This window comes from Miniopterus schreibersii, assembly GCF_964146895.1.
Source record: "Miniopterus schreibersii genome assembly, chromosome: 6".
Classification (NCBI taxonomy): domain Eukaryota; kingdom Metazoa; phylum Chordata; class Mammalia; order Chiroptera; family Miniopteridae; genus Miniopterus; species Miniopterus schreibersii.
The window spans coordinates 86671935-86693771 of record NC_138107.1 but is presented as its reverse complement, the minus strand read 5'-3'; the positions used below and the strand labels follow the sequence as shown (position 1 = coordinate 86693771).

At 50.7% G+C, this 21837-nt stretch overlaps 1 protein-coding gene across 1 annotated transcript in view; it reads right to left on the bottom strand.

Annotated features, from left to right (window-relative positions):
• The window catches only part of FNDC1 (fibronectin type III domain containing 1), a 68020-nt gene extending 59625 nt beyond the window's left edge, over positions 1 to 8395 (bottom strand). Inside the window, exon 1 of the mRNA XM_081141244.1 lies at positions 8115 to 8395. Coding sequence (XP_080997370.1) covers positions 8115 to 8223 — 109 coding nt within the window. The 5' untranslated portion in view covers positions 8224 to 8395. The remainder of the gene's footprint in view (positions 1 to 8114) is intronic.
• Positions 8396 to 21837: the final 13442 nt, after the last annotated feature.

The following is a 21837-nucleotide window of genomic DNA, read 5'->3' as shown; positions in this document are numbered from 1 at the left end:
GACTTCAGTGAACAAAACTCACAAAATGTCCTGTCCTCGTGGAGCTTCCATTCCAGCGAAGAAAGGAAGGTGGTTATCAAATGCAGTTGAACTATCCGGTGGTGAAAAACAGCTAGAATAAGAAGTGCCAGAGGCAGGGATAGGAGAATGCTGTTAAATGAGAAGATGATGTTGCGTAAAGAACCTGAAGACAGGGACAGGTCAACCCACAGACGTTTAAGGAAAGTTGTTCAGAGTGAGTGCAAAGGCCCTGGGGCTGGAAGGCACCTAGCATAGTAGAGAACTGGCAAGGAGGCCGAGGGGCTGGAGCTGAGAGGGAGGGAGGGTGTGGTGTAAACAGCCAAATGCAGTCCTGACAATGTGTTAGGACTTTGGTTTTCATCTGAGGGAGATGGGGAGCATCTGGAAGGTCTGTGACTTCATGCTGCGTGAGAATCACTGTGGCTGCTGTTTTGAGAACAGAGTGTAGGGGAGAGGGCAGAAGCAGGGAGCGGTGAGGGGGTCGCTGCGTAACCCGGGAAAGTGCCACGCCCTCCTAGAGCAACATTACAACGTGCAAGCTACCTGCCGTGACCTCAAGCAGAGGCGGTAAAAATAAGACTTTCTGAAAATAGGCTTTTACCAATCTCAAAAGGTTGCATATTGTACGATTACGTTTACATGACATCCTTGAAATGACAGAATCATAGAGACGGAGAACAGGTTCGAAGCTGCCCAGGGCTGAGGGAGAGGAAGCAGGAGGGGAGTGTGGCTGTAACAGGAGCACGAGGGATCCTCTGCCCGAACCTTCTGTGTTTGACTGTGGTGGTCACACAATCTGCACACAGGATAAAGTTACACAGAACCACACACACACACATGCATGCACACACGCACACACGCACAGGGTGGCACCAATGCCCGTTTCCTGGCTGGGATATTTATCGCACTGTTGTCATGAACGATGTGAGCTTTGGGAGAGACCAGTGGAAGGCACATGGCAGGCTGCATTATTTCTTACAATTGCATGTGAATCTTCAACTATCTCAGAAACTTTTAAAACCATTTAAAAATAGTCTTTAACGCCTACGGTGACGTTAAAGGCACTGGCCCTTAAGCCAGGGAGAAAAGAGCGCACCACAGGGGACGCGTGATGAAGCGACCACTTCAGGCTTCTTGGAAACTGAGCCACAGCAAACAATACGCCAGCGGCTTCTGTGGAAGACCCTCCTTCCACCTTGTGTGGAAGCCTCGGGGTGACGACCACACGGCTGCACCGTCGCCGATCTGAGAGGCTGAATCGCATTTCATAATACACTCGAGGACGAGGCCTTGCTGCCCTCATGAACCCGTGCCATGAGGCAGCTTCCCCTCTATCACCCCAGGTGACCCAATCGTCACCAGCAGCCCTGGACCTGGCCCTTCAGATGCAGTTTACAGGGCCCTGCCTGCCCAGCTGCCCATGGCTGACCTGGAGGAGGTCACTTCTCTCGAGCTCCTAGGAGGCCACACCTGACCATTTGGGGTCTCTGGCCTCTTTCACCCTTCCCAGCCCTGGGGGATCTGGCCACAGGTGACAGTGGGTTTTCATCTCCAGCCCAACTTGGTGTCATCTCAGACCAGGAGCCATGGATACATACCCTGGTCACACTGTTTGCTACGATGCTTACTAGTTCCAGCCGCAGCGCTGGCGCTCGGGGGACCCACTGCCACCCTTCCTCTGAGAGCAGCACAGGCTCACCCCCAGTTCAGGTCTGCAGGCTCTAACCAGCCATCAGTCTGCAACGAAATGGCTTCTGGGCCCTGAAAGGAGTTGACTTTTAGGTGACCTTCACAGGGGCGTGTCACTCTCTAGACTGTAAAAATCTACATAAATTATATCCACTGATTTCCTCTTTAATGCAGTGGCTCACCGGGTGGAGTTTCAGTAACTCCTCAAATGACTCGCACCATCTTGCCCTGGGAAACCGCGCTGAGCTCTCTCCGCAGGCCCCACCGCCAAGTCTGCCCACGGGTGAGTGCCTGAGACTCCCGGTACCCTGGAACTCCTTCCAAAAGGGGACTTTTCTAGAACATGCGAGCCGTTCCAGGTAGGACTGAAGGGAAAGACAGTCAGCTTGGTCTGTATTGTAATGAAGAACCACCCCTCAACCGCAAATAAACAAGCAGATATAAGAGACGGCCCCCCCAAGCGCAATGAACGGAGGCCCCATCTGCCCCCGCCTGCCTCCAGCGAGGTCCCCCCTCAGCTGCCGGTGCAGCCTCCCACCCACCCCGCCATGTGCCACACCGAGGACACTCCTTCAGTGGCCACTGTTGCTTTGGATTATGGTCAAACTCTAGGACCTTCGTGAGCTGGCTGCCGCTGACCCCTTGACCCTGAATGTCCCTGTGACCCCAGGGGCTGAGTCTTTCCTCAAACGCGTCACGGCGCCTTCTTGTTCCCGTGCCTCACACATGCAGCATGGTCTGTTCCTCCACTGAAATGCCCTTCCTTGCCTTCCTTCTCTAACAAATGGCCGGCCGCTGTCAAAACCCAGCTCCGTACCGGAGACCACAGCAGGGGACTGTGAGCATGAGCAGCTCTCCGGGGGTTTTGCTACGGTTATAAACCTGCCTTCGGATTTGCACCCACTGAGGGTTGCGTGGGGATACTTACTGAGACTGATTAATCAAAACTCACTCAAAGCTGACATTCGGTGCCCTGGAGGCAACTACACCCCTCGGGTGTCCTTTGTCCCTCCACAGTCCTCCAGCTGCTGCAGCTTTGCCTGGAACCTGCTAAAGGGCTGCTGACCCAGCTTTAGGTTTAGGCTTTGAATTCTTTCTCACCAACGGTCAGTTAAAAATTAATAAGTAGCAGAATTGGAAAAACAGACAAACGCTAAGGGAAAACCAAAGCAGGTAACTGAACGTTTGACCTAATTCTCTTAACTCTAAAAACCACAGCTCCCAGGGTCAGCAGGCAGTGGGAAAGCTGCCCGAAGGCCAGGGGCGCCCTCTAAGGGCCCCGGGGCGCAAGCGCTGCCGCCCACAGGGGTCTGAGCTGAAAAGAAAGGAACTGGGAGAAAATCTGGGAGGAAAATCTGCCTTCCGCATGACATCGCCTAATACTAGTAGCACAAAAATTCCATATTCAAAATTTCTAAATTTTAACCATCTGTTCCATACTGGAGAAATTTCTTAATTAGTAGTAACACAATTTCCAAAAATTGAATTAATTCATATTCTTTGTAACTAAGACAAGGATAAGTTCTAGAAGGAAGGAAAGAAGGGTGTTCGTTCATACGTATAACCAGTACCTCCCTGATCCCAAATGCTCTAGCATGTGTCTACTAAACTGGTAACAGAAATACTGAAACAATATGCCTCCCCACCCCCAGCCACCCAGCTCTCCTCAAAGGTACCCCAGGTTTCAGTTTCTAATGTAACCTAACAGAAATATTCTATTAACAAGTAAATGCATATACATATATATTCTTTTATATCCTTTATTTTTATACCTTTAAATACCCACCTCTATATTTTCTAACTAAAATAAAAGCTCCTGATAAGAGGTTTAATTGTAACTCAAGAAATCTCCAATTTCCATAAGGAACAGTGAAAAGAAGTCTCCTCAGCCAGCAAAACATGATGGGGCTCCCCCCTGAAACCCACCCTCACCCTGCAGCAGCAGAATAGTGGCCCCCAAAGATGTGCATGGCCTGATCTCTCTAACCTGTAAACATGTGACCTCACATGGCAAAAGGGACTTAGCAGGTGTGATTAAGGGTCTGGAGATAGGGAGATTGTCCTGTGGGTCAAATGTTATCACAAGGGTCCTTGTAAGTGGAAGAGCAGACAGGAAATTCAGAGACCTGTGGATAGCAGTGGAGCGACTGCTGATAGGGGTTGTGACTGGAGAAACACGGCACCTCTAGAAGCTGGGAGAGGTGAGGCTGGATTCTGCCCTAGAGCCTGCAGAAGGAACACAGCCCATGATGTTAGCCCACTGAGACCCATTTTGAACTTTTGACCTCCAGAACAACAAGATAATAAATTTGTTTGGTTTTAAGCCACTAAGTTTATGATAATTTGTTACAACAGCAATAGGAAACTAATACAAACCTGCCAGTCCTCACCTCCTCCCCTGCCTGTTTTCAGGGAATAGGCCTTTATGACTTAGAGATATGAATGGTCTTGGTAAGACACACTGATAATGCTCTGGGACTGGCTGGTGATATCTTTCCAGGGACATGAACTGTCTCTCTGCAACCCTATTACAACCTCTAATTCCACAGTAATGAACTGTGTACTCAGATGATGAATAAAAGTTCTTTTATCTGGGTGGGCACCAAGGCGCAAGGTACAAGGAAAGGGTATATTCACCTTCTCCTCTCAAAGAGAACAGAAGTAGCAAGGAGACACTACAGAGCTGGTGGCAGGCTGGGCCACAGGAAAGCCCTTGAGAGCTTCTACAGGTGAAAGGAATTTACCCATTCACTTCATCTAGTGGAGACCGACTGGCCCAAGGCCATACAGCGAGTGAATGACAGCACCAAGGCTCCAATCCAGACATCTTGATGTTGAACCTACTTCCCATCTATAAACCTGGTTATCAATCTTTCTGTTCTCCAGATTCCTTTCTACTCTTAAACTAATGATCTTACAGAGGTGGTTCATAGGGGTTTTATCTACCGATAACTACTGACCAGAAATTAAAACCCAGAAGAGGTTAAACTCTGTGTTAATTAATTTATTTTTAAAATAGCAATAGTAAACAATTACATATTGACATAAAAAACAAACAAACCTGTATTTTATGGGGGAAAAAACTTTTCTAAAACAGAAATAGTGAGAAGAGTGGCCCTGTTTTGCATTTTGGCAAATCTCTTTAATAGAAGATAGCAGGATCTCCTATCCACTATCCCCTCAGTCTACTGCAGTATGTTGTTTTGGTGGAAGTATATGAAGAAAACCCAGCCTCCAGTTGGAATAGTACTGTAACAGCCTTACGGGTAATTTTGGAAAATCTTTGATACTACACCAAAACTCATCAAGTAATAGATTCTTCAAGGTTAGTTGTAATGTAGAATCTGAAACCATATAAAAAAAATTTTTCACACTTTGTTACATTAAAAGTCCACTGGGCTCTCTTGAACTTTGAGTGGATCGTTTAGCCAGGCACGATTTTGTAACACTCTGCATCAGTCACTTGGATTTACTGATTCACTTGGTTATATAAGTTCACATGCTTTATAACACACTATTTAAAAATCACATTCATTTATATCACCACTGATCTTGTTAGAAACGGTTTTAAGTATTTAAAAGCTTTCAAATTTATGATGTTGGAGATGGCAAAATTCTAATTTTCACTTGAAAGCTCAAATTTTATCACTGGTAAGACATGCCAGCGGTTATTTTACTAGTAGTGGCAGGCCCCCTTTGTTGATTTTTGAGAAGTTGTCTGCCAAATACCAAGTCAGAATAACTGGTTTGTCTGCAGTCATTCTTTCTGGTAAATATGGTGTTCTTGGGGGGGGAAAGCAGCTACCAAAATTCAGTTCATAACTCAAACCATCACACAAGTGCTTTTCCTTGGGATTACCATTGAACTTGGGTAGTCAGAGGAAGTGCTTTGTGTGCCTCTCCTGTTTCTCCACACAGAATATTAAAAAGACATGCATTCAAGAGTAGAGATTTGGCAAAATTAATAATTTTTGCTGTTGCACCAAGGACATTCTTAATGGAAACCGGCATCTCTTTTCTTAACATCAAAGGCTGAAAGTGCAGTGACTATGAGTTCACTATGGTGCCAGTACCTAGACTCACACTAAAGCACCAGCGGTTTTCCCAAGCTGTGCACCTTCCCTGCAAATGTCGAGGTGGCAGAAAAGGCAGACAGCCTCTTAGTATTACTTTGAAAACAGTTTTAACCTTGCAGATTCCCTGAAAGGGTCTTTAAGCTTTAAATTAAAAATAGAAATCACCCATAACTACCCTAAGATAACCACTATAAAAGTACGTGAGAGTGTATCTTTCCACATGTTTTCAGAAAAATGTCTCTTGGCAAGCACCATTGTGGTGTGTGTGTGTGTGGGGGGGGTGTCGGGTCAGGAATCACTTGCTTATTTTATATTTTAATTGACCACCAAGTTGAAGGGCTTATTTAGATCTTCAGTGTGCCCTGCAGATCACCTCTATTTTAAGGAAAGTCCCTCGGAGCTGTGGTGGTCTGCCACTGGTAATGTGGCTCCTCATGATTCCATTACAGGGACTCTGGCCCCAAAGGTTTGGTGGCCAGGGGAGGGCCTGACTCTAGCAGCTGGCTGGGCACACGCATTAATTCAGCCAGAGAGGGAGCACTGTGGCCATGGCCATGCCGTCAGACCCGGAATACAGGCAGGAAGCCTTCCAGAGGAGCAGATGAAATAAATTATGTGCCCCATGATCTCTTTCCCAGCGTGGAGAGCTCTCCGCAGGTCTGTTTCTCCCTTCTATTATTTCATCTGAACACAGTAAATATCTATTTCAAAATGTACTTGTCCTCCTTTGTCCATTTCTAGTCTGGTCATCACTTTACTGCATATTCCACGTCAACACACTAGACAGAAGTGCCAGCAAGAGCCCCAGCTCCACCATCTCCCTGCTTAGTAATGAAGAGAGCAGAAGGCCAGAGACGGAGGGAGGTGCCACAAGCGAGGGGCGACCTCAGACACGCTCAGTGGGACCACAGGCGGGTGGCAGTGCTATCTAACAGCAATAAAGCTGTAATCATCATGAAGGCAGTTTGCCATTCGTTCCATTTCATTCCTTTTTCTGAAACAAAAACTCAGCATTCAGAAAATTTTAATTTAGAGGGGGAGAAAAAAAAAAGCCATGGGTTGTAGGTGGGGAAGTCGAAAGACTCTAAAGTACTTCTATTCTTGTTCAGTACTGTACGAAATATTCCGTGACTGCTTTCCTGGAGATCTCTAACGGAGAGGAAAACAAAACCTACCACTGGTAGAGTCTTTTATGGGGGGGAAGAAAAAAAAAGTGACATTTGGCATCCCAGCACTTGGCACAAACCTGAAGCAAGCATTGTGCCTGAGCACCCACCAGTGACCCCGGCACTCGCCCTTTCCCTTGCGGTAAGAGGGCCACGGAGACACGGAAGAGCGTCATTTAAAAAGCGGCCCTCGCTGGCATCGCCTCTGGAATCTTACAGCCCAGCCGGGAGGGAACAGTATTGGGCAAGGTCGCCTTCTTGGACTCCTGCAAACCGATGACGTGAGTCAAGCCCCACGGCTTCGGGTTTGAAGATGCCAGCCCAGGACGTGGGAACGAGGGCCACCAAAGGCGCTGGAATCAAACACCCAAAACCCCAAAACCCCGCCGCAACCCTGTCTCTCCGCGGGGACGCGCGAGCAGTCTGACCGCGGCACGCTGGCACTTTCCGAAAAGCGTGGCTCACATGCCACCCGGAGAAAGCGCCCCTCCCGTCGGTGCCCAGCCTCCGCCTTGGGGGGCAGGGTGCGCGTCTCCCCAACCGACTCCCCGCTCCCCTCTCGCTGCGCGCAAGACGAGCGCCCCTCGCAGCCCCGAGTTCCCACCGGGATGCGCGGCCTCCCCCGGGCGCCAGAGTGCCCACAGCCCGCGGCCACCCGCGGGGCTCTGGACAGGTCTCCCCGCCCCTGTGCCACCTACAGGGACCCCAGCCGCGGGGCAGGTGAGACGCCGGGGAGGGGGGGGCTGGGCGAAGGAAAGCAGCACCCACCCCCACGGCAACGCCAAGAAGGCGCTTTTCTGCCCCCGCCCCACTTGCGCCTGAATCTCCCGGGGGAGGTCAGACGGCTCAAGTCTCCCGAGTCCTGGGCGTCCGCTGTCAAGGTTGGAACTGAGGGCCCTGAGGTCCCCGGGCGCCCACGGCGTCCCCACTCCCTCCTCCCGCTGGCGGGACTGCGGGTGCCCGGACTCCGCGTCCCCGGCCGCACCTCCGAGCCCTGACCCGTGAGCGACGAAGACGCACAGGTTAGTGACAGGACACGCAGCCGACAGAGCGCAGGGCGGTGGCCCCAGAGCGACAGGCGGGGTGGGTGGTGCGCGGAGGTGGACAGAGCAGCGGTCAGCAGGCGCGGAGAGCCCGGCGGCCCTGCCCGGGCTGCGCGTACCTGGAGCCCCCGCCGAGGCGACGACGGGCAGCAGCGCCGCCAGGAGCAGCAGCGCCGCCCAGGGCAGCAGGCGCCGAGCGCCCCGGGGCGCCCCGGCCGCGGGCGCCATCGGGAGCCCGGGGTGCGCGGCGGGCTGGGTGGGGTGGCCGGTCGGTGGGCGCTGGGCCGGAGTCGGGGATGCGGAGGCGCCGCCGTCGGGTCCCCGCCGTCCGCGCAGGTTTGCGCTCCGCGCTGTGCCCGCCGCGCCCCCGCCCCGCGCTGCTCTCTCCGCGCCCGCGCCCCGGCCGCCCAGCTCCGCACTGAGGCCGCCCGCCACCGACCGCGCCTTTTAGCCACGCGCGGGCGCCCCCTGCCGGCGGCGGGGCGGCGGGGCGGCGGGGCGGGGGGACGGGGGGGCGGGGGCCCGGGCTCAAGGCTCCGGATCGCCCCGGAGTCCCGCTCGGCGTTTCCGAAAATTCAGGATTGCAGTGTGGGACGAAGTGGCCGGGGAAGTCCCTCCCACTGTCTAACCTCTCTGGTTTTCTGGCTCGGGAAAGGCCCATCGCGTCCAGGCGCTGCCAAGCCCACGAACGCCCCGTCCCCTTAAATAAATCCCTCTGGTTTCATCGTTGGGGACGGGGAACAAGCGCCTTCGCCTCCACCTGCACGTTGTGGTCTTTCCTTCGGCTCCCCGCCGCCTTCCCCGCCCCCCGCGTCCCCCGCGCCCCCCGCAGCGGGTGCGCCGTCCGTGGATGCTGCGCCCCGGGCGCACCAGCTCCTTAGGGAGGCCGCCGCCTGTCCGCGCAGCCCCGCGCAGGGCTGCCCGCCCTGCCTCCCCCGCCCCCCGCGCGCGCGGCCGGGGTCTCCCTGCCGGACCCTGGCGGCGCGCGGTCAGCTCCGGCCTGGGAGCCTCGGGCGCCTCCGCGTGGCTCGGGGCGCCCCTGGAGGCCACGGGGGCGCCGCGCGCTGCGGTCCCGGCCTCTCCTCGCGGACTTGCCGTGGCTGAAGCTGACAGCCTGGAGGTGAGTCCCCTCCGTAGGGACCCCCAACACTCGCGCGGATTCGGGTCATTCTGCAGAGAGGGAACAACGTTAGGGGAGTTGCAGGCTGGCACAGGAAACACGGCGCCCCTCTTCTGAAGCGAAACAGCAGCACCCTGGCCGCTCAGCCCTGGCTGGTGCCTCTGGCCCAGCGGGCACCCGCAAAGAGCAGGGCCCCACAGCCCTCGCTCCGGACATCTTTCTCCTGGTTCCCAGGGAGGGTTCCTTCTTCATTCGTCTGGTAAGAAACGTCAAAGGTATCACTACTTTGAGGTTTAAAAGACTCCAAACACCGAACCTAAAGGTCATTGTCATCTGCCCTGAGCATGACCATCTCAAAAACATAAGCTCTTGCCCTGGTCTGTTTGGCTCAGGGATTAGAGCATCAGCCGGGAGGACCAGAACCAATCGATCTCTCTCTGTCTTTCTCCCCCCCCCTAAAAAAAAAATCAATGGAAAAAATATCCTCAAATGAGGATTGGAAAAACAAAAACATAAGCTCTCTGAAGTTTTCTTCCTTCTAGTCAATGTTTAGTCCACTCGGTTGTCATTACTGTCCTGATAGACTTCATTATTTTCACATAATTTCTTAAGCTCCTGGTCGTTGCTTCTATTTTGTTTATCAAAACCAGACAGAGTGGATGCCATCAGCTGTTTAACTGTGGTCCTTTACTAGCCTGCCCCCAGGTGCTCCTGTGGTTTATTTCCAGCTTCACGTGTAGTCTGTGATCACACGCAGTATCTCTGGTTCTAGTTATTTTAAATAACCACACACTCAGAGAGTCCAGCGCTCTCCATACGTGTCGGCATGACATTTCCATGTGGTAGGGTAGAATCTGAATGCTAGTCTCATGTTTCGTGTGGATAAATGAAAACCAAGTGCAAACGACCGTCCAGGAGAAACTCCAGTGGAGTTTTGACAGCGCATGTCTCACACCATCGTCTGAGGTCAAATCTTGTTCCAGCTTCAGCTGGGCTCTCGTGACTCTTTAAGTCCTTTGTAAGCACCGCGTTTGAACAGATCTGTGTGCCGTGACAACTTACCCAAGACTCACACACAATAGTGACGTGCACTCAACTTTTAAAAGATGGTGTAGGAGTGGAATGAGAGGGAGGGAGGGAGTACCCGCGATGCTTGAGTGGCTGGGGAAATCATTAGTTCAGACAGGACAGATCTGGAGGAAAACTGTCTCTAGGATTCCATAAACAGAGGGAAGGCGGAAAGAAAGAAAATAGTGGTAGGCAGGTAGACTTCACCTTGCCGTGGGGGAAAGAAGACAGGGATTGCTTCTCACCAGCAATAAAATAATGTTCACCAAACTTTCCTTGAGCACAATCCATTTTATTCTGGCTCCTACAACACCCTTAGCGGCTCTAATCGGATTTTACAGAGAGAAAACCAAGGCTCTGAGAGGTTGTGTGGCTCGTCCACCCCACAGTAGGGACTGGTGAGGGTGAGAGCCCAGTGCAAACCATCTGACTCCAAATGCACATCCATTTCCGTGGCACCGTGGCACCTCTGAACACCCCCTCTGTCAGATTTTCAATGACAGCCCCAGGGTGGAGGTGGAGAGCACGCGTCTGTTTCACAGGCCCCGTGTCCAACATGGATTTAGCAGCGGCACCTCCTTTCCATCCACATAGTGAGCGATCCTTCCTAGCCAACAATTACACAAGACCTCAGTATCACACCACCCATCTTCTCAGGGTTTGGAAGGGGTGGGAAAGAAACGATGCTTCTCAAAAAAAAAAAAAAAAGCCATAAATCCATCATTGCCTGCAACAGGCTTCCTCTGCACAGAAGTTCTAACTTGTCTCACTGGGAGGCGGTGCCAAGGCAAGTTCCCCTGTGCAAATAGACTGGGAATTAGTGAAACCTGAGGGATTAAGATGTCAGAATCGCAACCCAGCATAGGAATTGTTAAGGGCTCGAGTTGAGAAGGTTTCGATTGCCCTGATGTAAAAGCCCACAGGCCTGCGTCCTAGCTTTCTGTCTCGTGGCCCAAATCCTGAGACATGCGCACCGCAGCGGAAGCAGCTAGATGTTCCATTTCCACCCTGCACCGCTTGTCCTTGGGCATAGGGCTTGAGCCACTGCGACGGAAATCATTCACTATCTATTCCTTTACGTGACCTTACAGAACACCTGTTTTTGTGCCAAGTAATGTGTTAGGATCTGGGGATATAAATGTGACTGAGACTCAGGCAGCTCTTGCCTCAAAGAGCTCACAATCAAAGTAAGAGAGAAACAAACCAAAAAAAATAAATTATGTGCATTCTAGATCGCCATCATAGTTGGGCCATAGAGCTGATGGGAACTGCGCTAAATGTTGCCTCTCTCTTATTTTCTTTTCCCCTGGGGGTTTTTAACCATGTGTGTACTTCTATAGGCAGGCCTGGGGGCGTGCTCTCTCTAACGCCGTGGAAGTGAAGAGCCTGGTTTGGGGAGGAGGCATTAACAAATCAGGGTGGGACGAGATCTCCAACTGTACATTCTTCAAGTTGCAGTTGGCAGGTTTAGAAGTTGGCCCAGGCGTTAGGCTAGGAAAATACATGCCTGGCTGCCTTCCAGCCCTTCTTTGCCTGGCCGCCCACCCTCCTAAGGAGAACGGAGCCCTGCGGCTGGTTGGTGGGTACTCCAGAGGCACAGGGCACAGAGCTGCTGTGCGGGGAACATGTCACGCCAGCCACACGGGCCCCAGACCTTGCACATTGGCAGCTTTGCCATCCGCACTCAGCGGGCTGCCCCCAGGAAAGCCACAGAGAGACCCAGCGAAGTCCCGGTGCCCAGCAGGACCCTTCTCTCCCAGAGAACACCCACCTCCGGCTATAGCAACGTGCTGCTCAGCATCCCCAGCCCTGGAGAAGGTGGTGAAGACAGTTTGTCAGTGGCGACCCCCTGCCCCTTCCCCCCCCCCCCCCAGGCAGTGTCCTCTCATACCACTCACCCAGGCACGGTACCCTTTGGCATCCTGCCTCCCCCACCCATCAAACATTCCTCCCCGGAAGATCTGATGCCTCCTCCTAGCTGAGATGTGAGTGGCTGATAAGGCCCAGCCCCTGATTACACAGTGAGGAAGCGGCAGAGCTGGGGGCAGCCCTGATATTCCCTTTGCAGACTCAGTGCCCTTTGCATCACAGGCCTTTGGCAGAGCAGCTCTCCAGGGCAGAGTTAACAGCAAACACATATCCGCAGGGAGGCATTTCGGAGCAGGTCTCTTTATTTACACTTGGATTTTCCTGACTTTAGAAAATGCACCATTTTCCGCATTCTCATTAATACCAACTCTCGGGCCTCATGTGAGAGGCAGAGTCAGTCCATTTTCCTCTCATCCTTTGCAATCTACACAGAAGCCGACACCCAGGAAGAAACGGTCTATGATTTCGTACCAGTCAATCCTGTGTGCGTCTCCAGCAGAACCCGTGAATTCAATATAGTCATCTGTGTGATACTCTCGGAAAGAAAAAGCATCCTCGAGCTATTCCGTAGGTCACCTCCCTTCTGGGAAGGGACCTTGTTTCTCTGTCCCTGCTCCAGCCATGCTTCTGTGCCAGCTCAGCAGCGTTCAGCCCTGCACTTCTCCCTCCTTCTGGAGGCGCTCTTTCCTTTGCTCCTGACACTCGTACTATCCTGGCTTCTCTGGCTTCTCCCACCACGCCTCCTCCATCTCCTTTGGAGTTAGAGCCTTTGCCCTCCACAGAACTCACCAGCACCTCTGGCTGCAATAACCACGTGCTCCCACCCCTGCCCTCTTTCAGTCCTGAGTCCCCCGCTGCCTCCTCCCACAGGGCTTTGCACCAGCTGATCCTTCCCCCTGTTCCCTCTGCCTTGCCCTCTATCCTTCATAGTTCTGCTCAGAACAAAGTCTCCCCTGACCTCTGTGAGCTGCAAGACCAATGTGTCTCTCTTACATCAATTCCTCTCTCTCTCTCCCCCTCTCCCTTTCCCTCTCTTTTCTTCTCTCTCTAAAATCCATGAAAACATATCCTCAGGTGAGGATTTTTTTCAAAAGGTAACAAGTGATATAAACCTAAGGGATTTACACTATAAATATCAGAATTGTGCTCTAGAAAGATTAATTAGACAACTGGCTGCAGAACTGATTGGATGGGGGAGGAATTGAGGCAGCAAGGCAGTTAGGAGGCTGCGGAAATAATTTAGAAGAGAAGCCTGAGGTCCTGAATGGAGGCTCTGGCAGAGACAAGAATTCACAGACAGGATACTGTGAGGTCGAATTAGCAGAATGTGGTATATGTGTGATGGCAAAGTGGCTTTTAATGGGCCCTATCATTAATCTTTGGGCTTCCCACATGACAGAGACTGAATCTGAGCACCCCCAGCCCCTACATCAGCCTGGAGTCCTGAGTGAGCTAGGTCAGAGACCTCTTCTGTCCTTAGCAGAACAAACAAAACCTCTCTGGATGAAAGAATCCCCAGTTTAGGCCCTCAGGTTCTCCACAGTTTAAGATCAATTAAATGTGAGCTCATAAACTCCTAAAGAAACAAACACCATAAAGAGAGTCAGAAAAAACAAGATTTGGGCTCCTAAGTGCTTTAGATATTAGAATTATTAGATTCAAAATATATGTGATATGTTTAAAGAAATAAAAATAGAATAAAAATAAATAATGGTTTGAACACTAGCTAGCCAACATAACATAAGAAGGGAAGATATCACCATATGATAAAAGCTGAGTAGATGGCTAAGTAGTAGATTAGATATGGCAGAAGGGAAAATTAGAGAAATGGAAGACTAGCCCAAAGAAATTACCAAGATTACAGCACAGAGATACGAGGAAATGGAAAATATAAAGAAAGAAAAAGATATGAAAAAAAAGAGTCCCAGAAGAAAAGGACAGAACAGGTAAGAAGCAATGTTCAAAGAAATAATGGCTGAGAATAGATGAAATATACATTAACAAACCAAATCCAGCCAAGCATAAAAAAGAAAATATATCTTGCCCAAATTTGCTCTTTCCCAGGAATTCAGGGGAGGTTTAACTTTAGAATAAGTGTAATTTACCACATGAATAGATAACAGAAGAAAAGCCTTCTCATTTGACTCAGAAAAGTATTAGATAAAATTCATCATCCTCTCATGTTAAAAAAATTTTTTTTAAGAAACTCAAAACACAAGGGAGATTGCATAAATTGATGAATTGTATCTATCAGAAACCTACACAGGGCAAACACCATTCTTAACTGTGAACCGTGAGAAGCATGGGACGTCCCCTCCCATCAGCCCACCATTCTGGAGGCCTTGGCGACCAGCCTTTTCTATTTCAGGTTCTTGGCAATTTCTCTGGCTCTTGGCTGGGCTATAAGTTGGCACACGGAAGGCAATCTTTCCCCGTATCTTGGTAACAAAACAACACAACTTTATTTACTTAAGTAATCTTCCTTCCTAAGATCCTATAAAACAGGTGGTGGTAATTAATTTAATTCTGCTTTACATGATAATTTACATTACAATACAGGCTGTTACATATTTTGAATAGCATTCCCGCTCTTACATAAAACCTTTTATGTAATGCTAATGTTCCAGCATTAGCATTCTCTCTCCTCTGGCTGGTTTCCACTCTTCTTTACTTTTCAACAGAAGGAGGTGGAGTGAGGAGAGGAGGTAAAAGTAAAAAACACACTTGTTTCCTTTATTCACATTGCAGGAGATGTGTCAGGAAGTTGGTGGTGGGCATAATTTCATTTCCCCACACGCTCCCTGGTCCACACAATTATTGGCGATTGACCGATCACTGTCGTTATCTTTATTTATGGTTCCCGTTGTCCATACATCACCTGGACGTTTCTCTTCATTGGGGCAATAAACCCCAGGTGATTCCTTTTAATGATGGTATTTGCCCAGTGGAGAAACTGAATTATTTTTCGTATGCCTTCGACTCAAATCACATTGTTCTACTTCTACAGCTGGTTTTTCCAATATATATTTAAAGTAAGAATAAAGGCAAACATGATGTTAAGGGAACTTTCTGTGGCACCTTCACCTTTCTTTTTGCTGGCATTTCACGATCACATCATTATTTTCCATTGCCAAGGTGATCACGTGAGGATACTCAGTTGTGGGATACTTGGAGCCCAAGTTTGTGGCTCACATCCTTGTGAATCACTCCACTTACAAATAAAATTAATTTGACACTGAACCATTTCATCAACTACCTCTGGTGAGTTAATACAAACCAGTTATATTCTAACAGTATTAAGTGAGTTATTTATTGGCAAACCCACTGCAGGAAATGACATTTCAGTTTTTATAAGCAGATGGAATCACTCTATAGATAGATGAGAGATAGGCAGGGAGATCTGTCTCTCCTAGTGGCTTCTGCTTCTCTGATCAGACCCTGACTGATACAAGGAACTGGTCAATGTTATTACTTTCCATATCATTTTCAACATTACCACCGTCAACATCATTGCTCACACTATCTACCACAAATGCAGGGGTTTCCTCAGGTCATACTTTATGCCAGCCAAAGTCTTTAAAAGGATTAATTTTCTATGGCCTGGATAATTAGTAATGCAAATATCACCCTCCCCATGTTACAGATAGGAAACAAAATTGGTGACAGAAGTTCCTTAAGAGCAAGGGTCTGATACACCCATCTTTCATGTCAAGAGCTACCATGAAGAAAAGGGTGGGGGAGTCACTAGCCAGGCAAACAGGTCCCCCCGCTTGTTTGTCTCAAAAAGGTCAAGGGATCACCTGGGCTCTGGATCAGACTAGGGATTCCATAAACATGAGGCATTTGTGTGCATAAAAATTAAATCCCTCCAATGTTTTGCTTTGAAAAGGCTGACCTGCCTCTGCTTTGTTAAAACTCCTCGGCTGAGTTCTAACCAGCCTTGAATTGGGGATTACTTGGCCTTGGGCAAACGTAAAAGTAAAGCAAGTCAAAGCAAAGCATAAAATATGGGTGTGATTTTGCATAGGTTTTTCTTATTTATTGGTTTAACCAACTATTTTACTTCCCTGAAGATCTAAGGCATTAGACACTTTATACAAGAAGACACACGCGTGGCAGGGCCTCTCTGACCCCATGAAGGTTTCACGTGCCTGTGAAACAGCATGGGGCTGCCTCCCGCACCGCCGGTCAGCATTTGCCCTGCGTGTGTAGTGGTGCGGGTCTCAGCTCTTGTTTTCTGTCCCTCGGCTGGATTTCTCTGTGACTCTCCATCCCGCCAAGGTGAGAACTGTAACCTCAGCCCATCGGGGTCTCCCTCTCCTTTCCCTGGAGCTGCATCTGCATTCAGGAGGCTTGGAGGGCGCAGAGCCCCTGGGAAGGTGCCGTCTGGGCCCCGTTACCTGTTCCCACAAGTCCCCACTGAGGCATCTCAGGCTCCTGACCAGGTCATCCTCCATCCTGGTGGGTGTTCCTGGGACTTCTTCCATGTCACTCTTAGGACAGGGGGACAGTGTGGCTGCTCCGGCCCCACGGGGAGGAATGCAAAGAGTGGCCTGAAGGTGAAAACACAGGCTAATGTCTGAAATGACCTCCTGCCCAGGGTGTTATTAAAATTTCTGCTGCAAGTTTTACATCTTCCAAACAGGCTGTGGTTCCCTCCAGGACATCAGCTGTGCCTCGTGTCTGTATGCGTCCTTACCGGTAGGCGCAGTGCCCACCCCACATTTTATTGTCGATAATAATCCTGTCAGGGACGCATATTCGGGTACATCTGATGGCTGTCGCCTCACGTGGACCCACGCCTTCGGTCGGAACTCCCCAACAACGCCCCGAGATGAAGATCCAGGCCCCATATGAAGATCCAGGCACTGTGCTGATGACAAGGCAATGCCCCCAGGGCCGCTCGGGAGGGAGGGAGGCGAGCCAGGGTCCCAGCAGAGGCTCAGTCCCAAGCCCCAGCCCCACAGAGGCAGGGGCAGCTGAGCCCACACGGGGACCTTGGGGGGTAAATTACACCTCAGGGTCATCCCCCCCCCCCCCGGGAGCCGAGGACCCTGTAGGTGTTGGGACCGAGCTGCCACAGCCCAAGGGCAGGCCTTTAAAAGGGTCAGGGGCAGCCCTGGCTGGTTTGGCTCAGTGGTTAGAGTGTCGGCCTTCGGACCGAAGGTAGCGGGCTCCATTCCTGGCCCTGGTCAGGGCATGTGTGGAAGGCAACCAATCGATGTGTCCCTCTCACAGAGATGTTTCCCTCTCTCTCTCCCCCCCCCCCTTCATCCCTCCCTTCCACCCTAAAAATCAATGGGGGGAAAATATCCTCAGGTGAGGGTTAACGAACAAAAAAAGGGTCTGGAGCACACAGACGTGGTGAGAAAGGGCCGAGGGACCCGGGCAGAGCCTGGCACTGACCAGTAGCACAGCACCCCCCGCTGACCAGACGGGTGAGGCACTACCTTCTGAAGGCAGGTCCCAGGGGAATGGCACCGTGCACCCGCTGGCTGCCTGTGGAAGACAAGCAGAGCAGAGAGATGAAATGTTTAGGAAAACTCCAACCAGGGTGTGCACCCCTCTGGTTCATTGAGATTCTTTAACATACAATGTCAGCAATAGTGTGACTTTCTGAGCAGCGGCTTCGGGCCAAGAATTTGTCAAATAGACAGAACTGCAAAAATATCTTGCAATGCAAACAGTAGTTGTCAACATAATATACACAAAATGTCAGCTGGCGTGTCCCAGGACACACAGGGGAGACCTGGTTTTATCTGAAATCCAGTTTACAGGCATTTGGAGGTCCGCTATATTTAGAATATTGATTTATACAGATGTGCTGCATAGTTTAAGAAAAAAATGTTCTCATAAAAATTCAGGAAATTTTGTATGCCATATTTTTAAAGGAGCACTTATTCTAGAAATTTTGGGAAAGTTGGGAAGGGGATCGTGACTTCTAATTTGGACGCACTTTTTCCTTCATTTGACTGATGATTGTCAAAGTGGGACCAGCAGCATCAGTCCCCCCAGGAGCTTGTCAGAAATGCGAGTTCTCGGGCCCCACCGGGACAAGCTGAGTCAGAAACCCTGGACCTCGGCCCAGCGAGCTGCATTCTCACGGCCTCCAGGGGATGGGTGCACACTAAGTGTGAGGACCATCGATTTAGAGGAAACCAAGGCCGTGAGAGTGATATTATGTTCCTGAAAGGGAAGCGAGTACACAGGCGAGTCCTGATTACTAATCTAGAATTATTCGTTTCTCAAAAAACATGACCTTACTGAGGCTGTGCACAAAGTGGATTTCATTTTCAAAATAACAATACTTTTAATGATTTTCTGATTCCAAAAATGTTCACGTTATTTTCAGATGTCAGGCAATGCAGAAAGAAACCTACTAAGAAGGCCATAGGGTACGCACGAATCCCACCACTTAGGGGGAAAATCGCAGCTAACATGTCAGTGTTCATCATTCCAGGTTTCTCCATGCATAGATACAGAGAGTGATACTTTTGGGTGTTTGTTGTTTTTTTTAACCAAAAAACAACCCCTCATGCTCAACATTTTTATAACATTTTGCGAAGTGTTTTTTAATTTAAAAATACATAGTGAATATGTTTTAATTTCAGTAAGTAGAGGCCCACATTTTTAAAGTCTTATGTTTTAATGTCTGCACAGTATTCCATTGGAAGAAATACCAGAATTCTAAACCACTGGCTTATTGGTGAACAGGTCAGTGTTGCCAGCACTTCATTGTCCTAAACAGCACTGCGTTGAACATCCTGCGCGAACACCTTCGGGTGCTTGGTTGAGTAGATACAGCGCAGATCTCCCCCATTGTTCAGTCCCAGTTCCCCACGCAGTCCAGGTGACGCACCAAGCCGGCTGGGCCGAAGGCTCGGAGCCGCCGACTGCGCCATCATCACCCCCCCCCCCATGCAGAAGCTTTGAGGATGAGGGCACTGCCCTGTCCCCACATTCGTTCTCCCCCTGCACTCTGTGCCAAACCCGGGGGCGAGGGCAGAGGCCAGGAGCTTGGGCGGAGGGGACTGCAAAAGTGAAAAAGATGATATTAAAAACTCCACTTTCTGAGCCACCTGCTGTCCTTTCTCTTGTCTCCTGAGGGAAGCTCCTGCCTGTCCCTCTGGAAAAGTAGCCCATCGTTCCCATCCTACGGAACCGCATGGCAGGTCTTGCCCCTGTTCTGTTCAGAGTTTAGGGACGGGACCTACGAGGGTGGGGGGCAGCTACTTCCTCGGGTGAAGGAAGGGAAGGGGGAGAGGAATAGAGGGGGGACTGAGAAGGCGGCTGGGGAGGGAGTGAAAGGGGTGGACGAGGGGTTGCAGGCCCTCTCACAGAGGCTGGTGTCACTCAGGACCAGAGAGCAAAGCAAGCCCGTGGCCTGGCGCCCCGGTGGCCTGGAGCACCCGGTCGGCACACTTCACGCCCTTTGTGGAGCTGCCGCGTGGCCCGCGCCTCACACGAGCCCCGCTCTTGCTGCCGCGGCCGCGGGCCACGGGAACCTCTCGGCGATTCCAGCTCTGCAGGTTGCAGGACTCTTGTGCCGGACTCAATCCAAAACGCTGGAGTCGAAACCGCCTCAGCTACACATTTTAAGTGTGTTTTCCTTTGATCATATAATTGGGATAAGAAAGGCGACTCCCACAGAAATAGCAACATGCACCTGAAACTGAAAAAGAGTTAAATAAATCATCCTTAGACTAGGGCTATAAATTCACCCACATATTTTTCATTCTACGGTGTCACTTACTCCAACAAATGCCAGGGGGGGAAAGAGTTGTACAACCTTTTAAGTAAAATTTCAAGAGTCACCTGAGCAAGAATGTGAGCGACTAAAAATAATATTGTGGCCACACCCTTTCTGTTATGTCAAATGAGCTGTAGTTGGTGCCTCTTCTGCCACCGCTCCTTGCAACCCACCAGGCTCCACCTCAGCCGGCTCCCCCATCCCAGACACCCCGTCCTTGTCCCAGTGCAGCTTTTTCAGGGTTGCCCACCTGCCCCCGCCTCTCAGGTCATTGGCTAGGGCTTGCAGAGTCACCCTCCTGGGCAGCCTGCTGGTGGCCTCTGCCCACCACAGGGGCCCACTGTGGCACTCTTGGGTTTACTCAGCTCTGACACTGGGTCATGGGCCCCCAGACTCTGAATCCTAAGAGTGTAGGGATAGTGACTTCATCTTTGCTCTTTAGATGTGGGGAGATGCCCAAAAAATCCCCAGTCCCTCAACCCATGTGACTGTGGCTCGTTTGTCCCCTGCGCCCCCAGGTGTCTACCCCCCACCCCCCTTGAAGCTGGGTTTGGCTTGTGATGTGTCTTGGCCCGAGGGACATCAGCAAAGGTGACAGGTACCTTGTAAAGGAGCCCAGGCCAACCTGTGAGAAGAGGAGTGATGACATTGTCCCACTGTCGGCCATGCCCAGCTGGCCTAGCCCACCCAGGGTGGTAAGAAACAACAAAAGGTGCCTGTTTAGAGACGAATGGGTCATTTACACTTGAAATGAATGGTCCTGGTTCTCACAAACTTACTTCCTCCTGTTATAGATAAAGGACATATATACTTTCAAAGGACACTCACTGGATTATAGCTAATTAGCCCAGAATTAGGGAACATCTGTGTTTGGGGATTTGAGTTGGAGTCACAACATCTCTGAGAGTCCAAACTGAGTCAGGGATACACCACCCTAGTCACAGCTCTCGAGGTCCCCAATGGAGCATCACTCACTGCCCGAAAAACCCAAACTCTACCCGGAGCTGCTCCGCTCCCTACAATGGCTGGAAACCACCAGGCAGCCTGTGAACATGCATATGTGTGTGCCCGTGTGCACGCAAACACACACGCACATGTACATGTAAGCACACACGTACCCACACATGTACACAAACACTCTCGTGGCAGCAGTGCTTTTGGCATGTGCAGCCCCACTGGTGACAAGGGCCACTGGCCAACCACAGGGAGCTTGCTGCTCTTAGCCGGTCGCCCCCGTGGGCTGATGGCAGAGTAACTGTTGACGGAAGGAGACCTCGGCCTGCAGGGCCCTGGATTCTGCCCCAAGAGCTTCACTCACGATAACATCTCATGCGGTGTGCTGAGCAGAGGCTGAGCTCCTCCTGGAGGCCAGTCTGCCACATCCCTGCGGGGACCTGAGGTGCACTCCAGGCCACTTCTGGAGGACCGGAGGGGAGGCCCCAGAGTCCACGGCGGAAGCGCCTGAGGTGCCAGGGGGTGGGATTCCGGTCTCAGCTTCCTAGGAGAGTCTGCAGATTAGGAAGATTGCTGCTGGGGTGCAGAGAAGGAGCGCAGTGTTAGGAGACACTTGGCGGGGGCACGAAAGGTGACAGTGTACCACCCCTCTGCAGCGTTACCTTGCTGCACCTAATTAATAGTTTAAAACTCCATACGTGTCTTTCTGAAAAATTTAATCATAAAGTGTTCTTGGGCAAGAGTCCCATGTTATGTTTTACGGTGCTAAGAAAAGTGCAGGGAGCAATGGGAAATACATTCTGACTTGAATCAACATGAAAGTGAGTAACATACCCACTGTCTGTTATTTTTAAATGATTGCAGATCAGATCCCCACTACAAAGTGCAGCAAAGAGCAGGGTTTATCTGTAACAAAGTAGATTTTTTAATCCGTATAATTCGGGTTGGCACCGTGGAGGGAACACAGGACTGCGAGTCTGAAAGCTCATCTCTTCCGTGCATTTCTGTTCTGACCCAAGGCCTCCGGGAGGCTGGGAGGACGACGTCACTCGCCGAGGCCTGGCGGCATCATCTCGGCGTG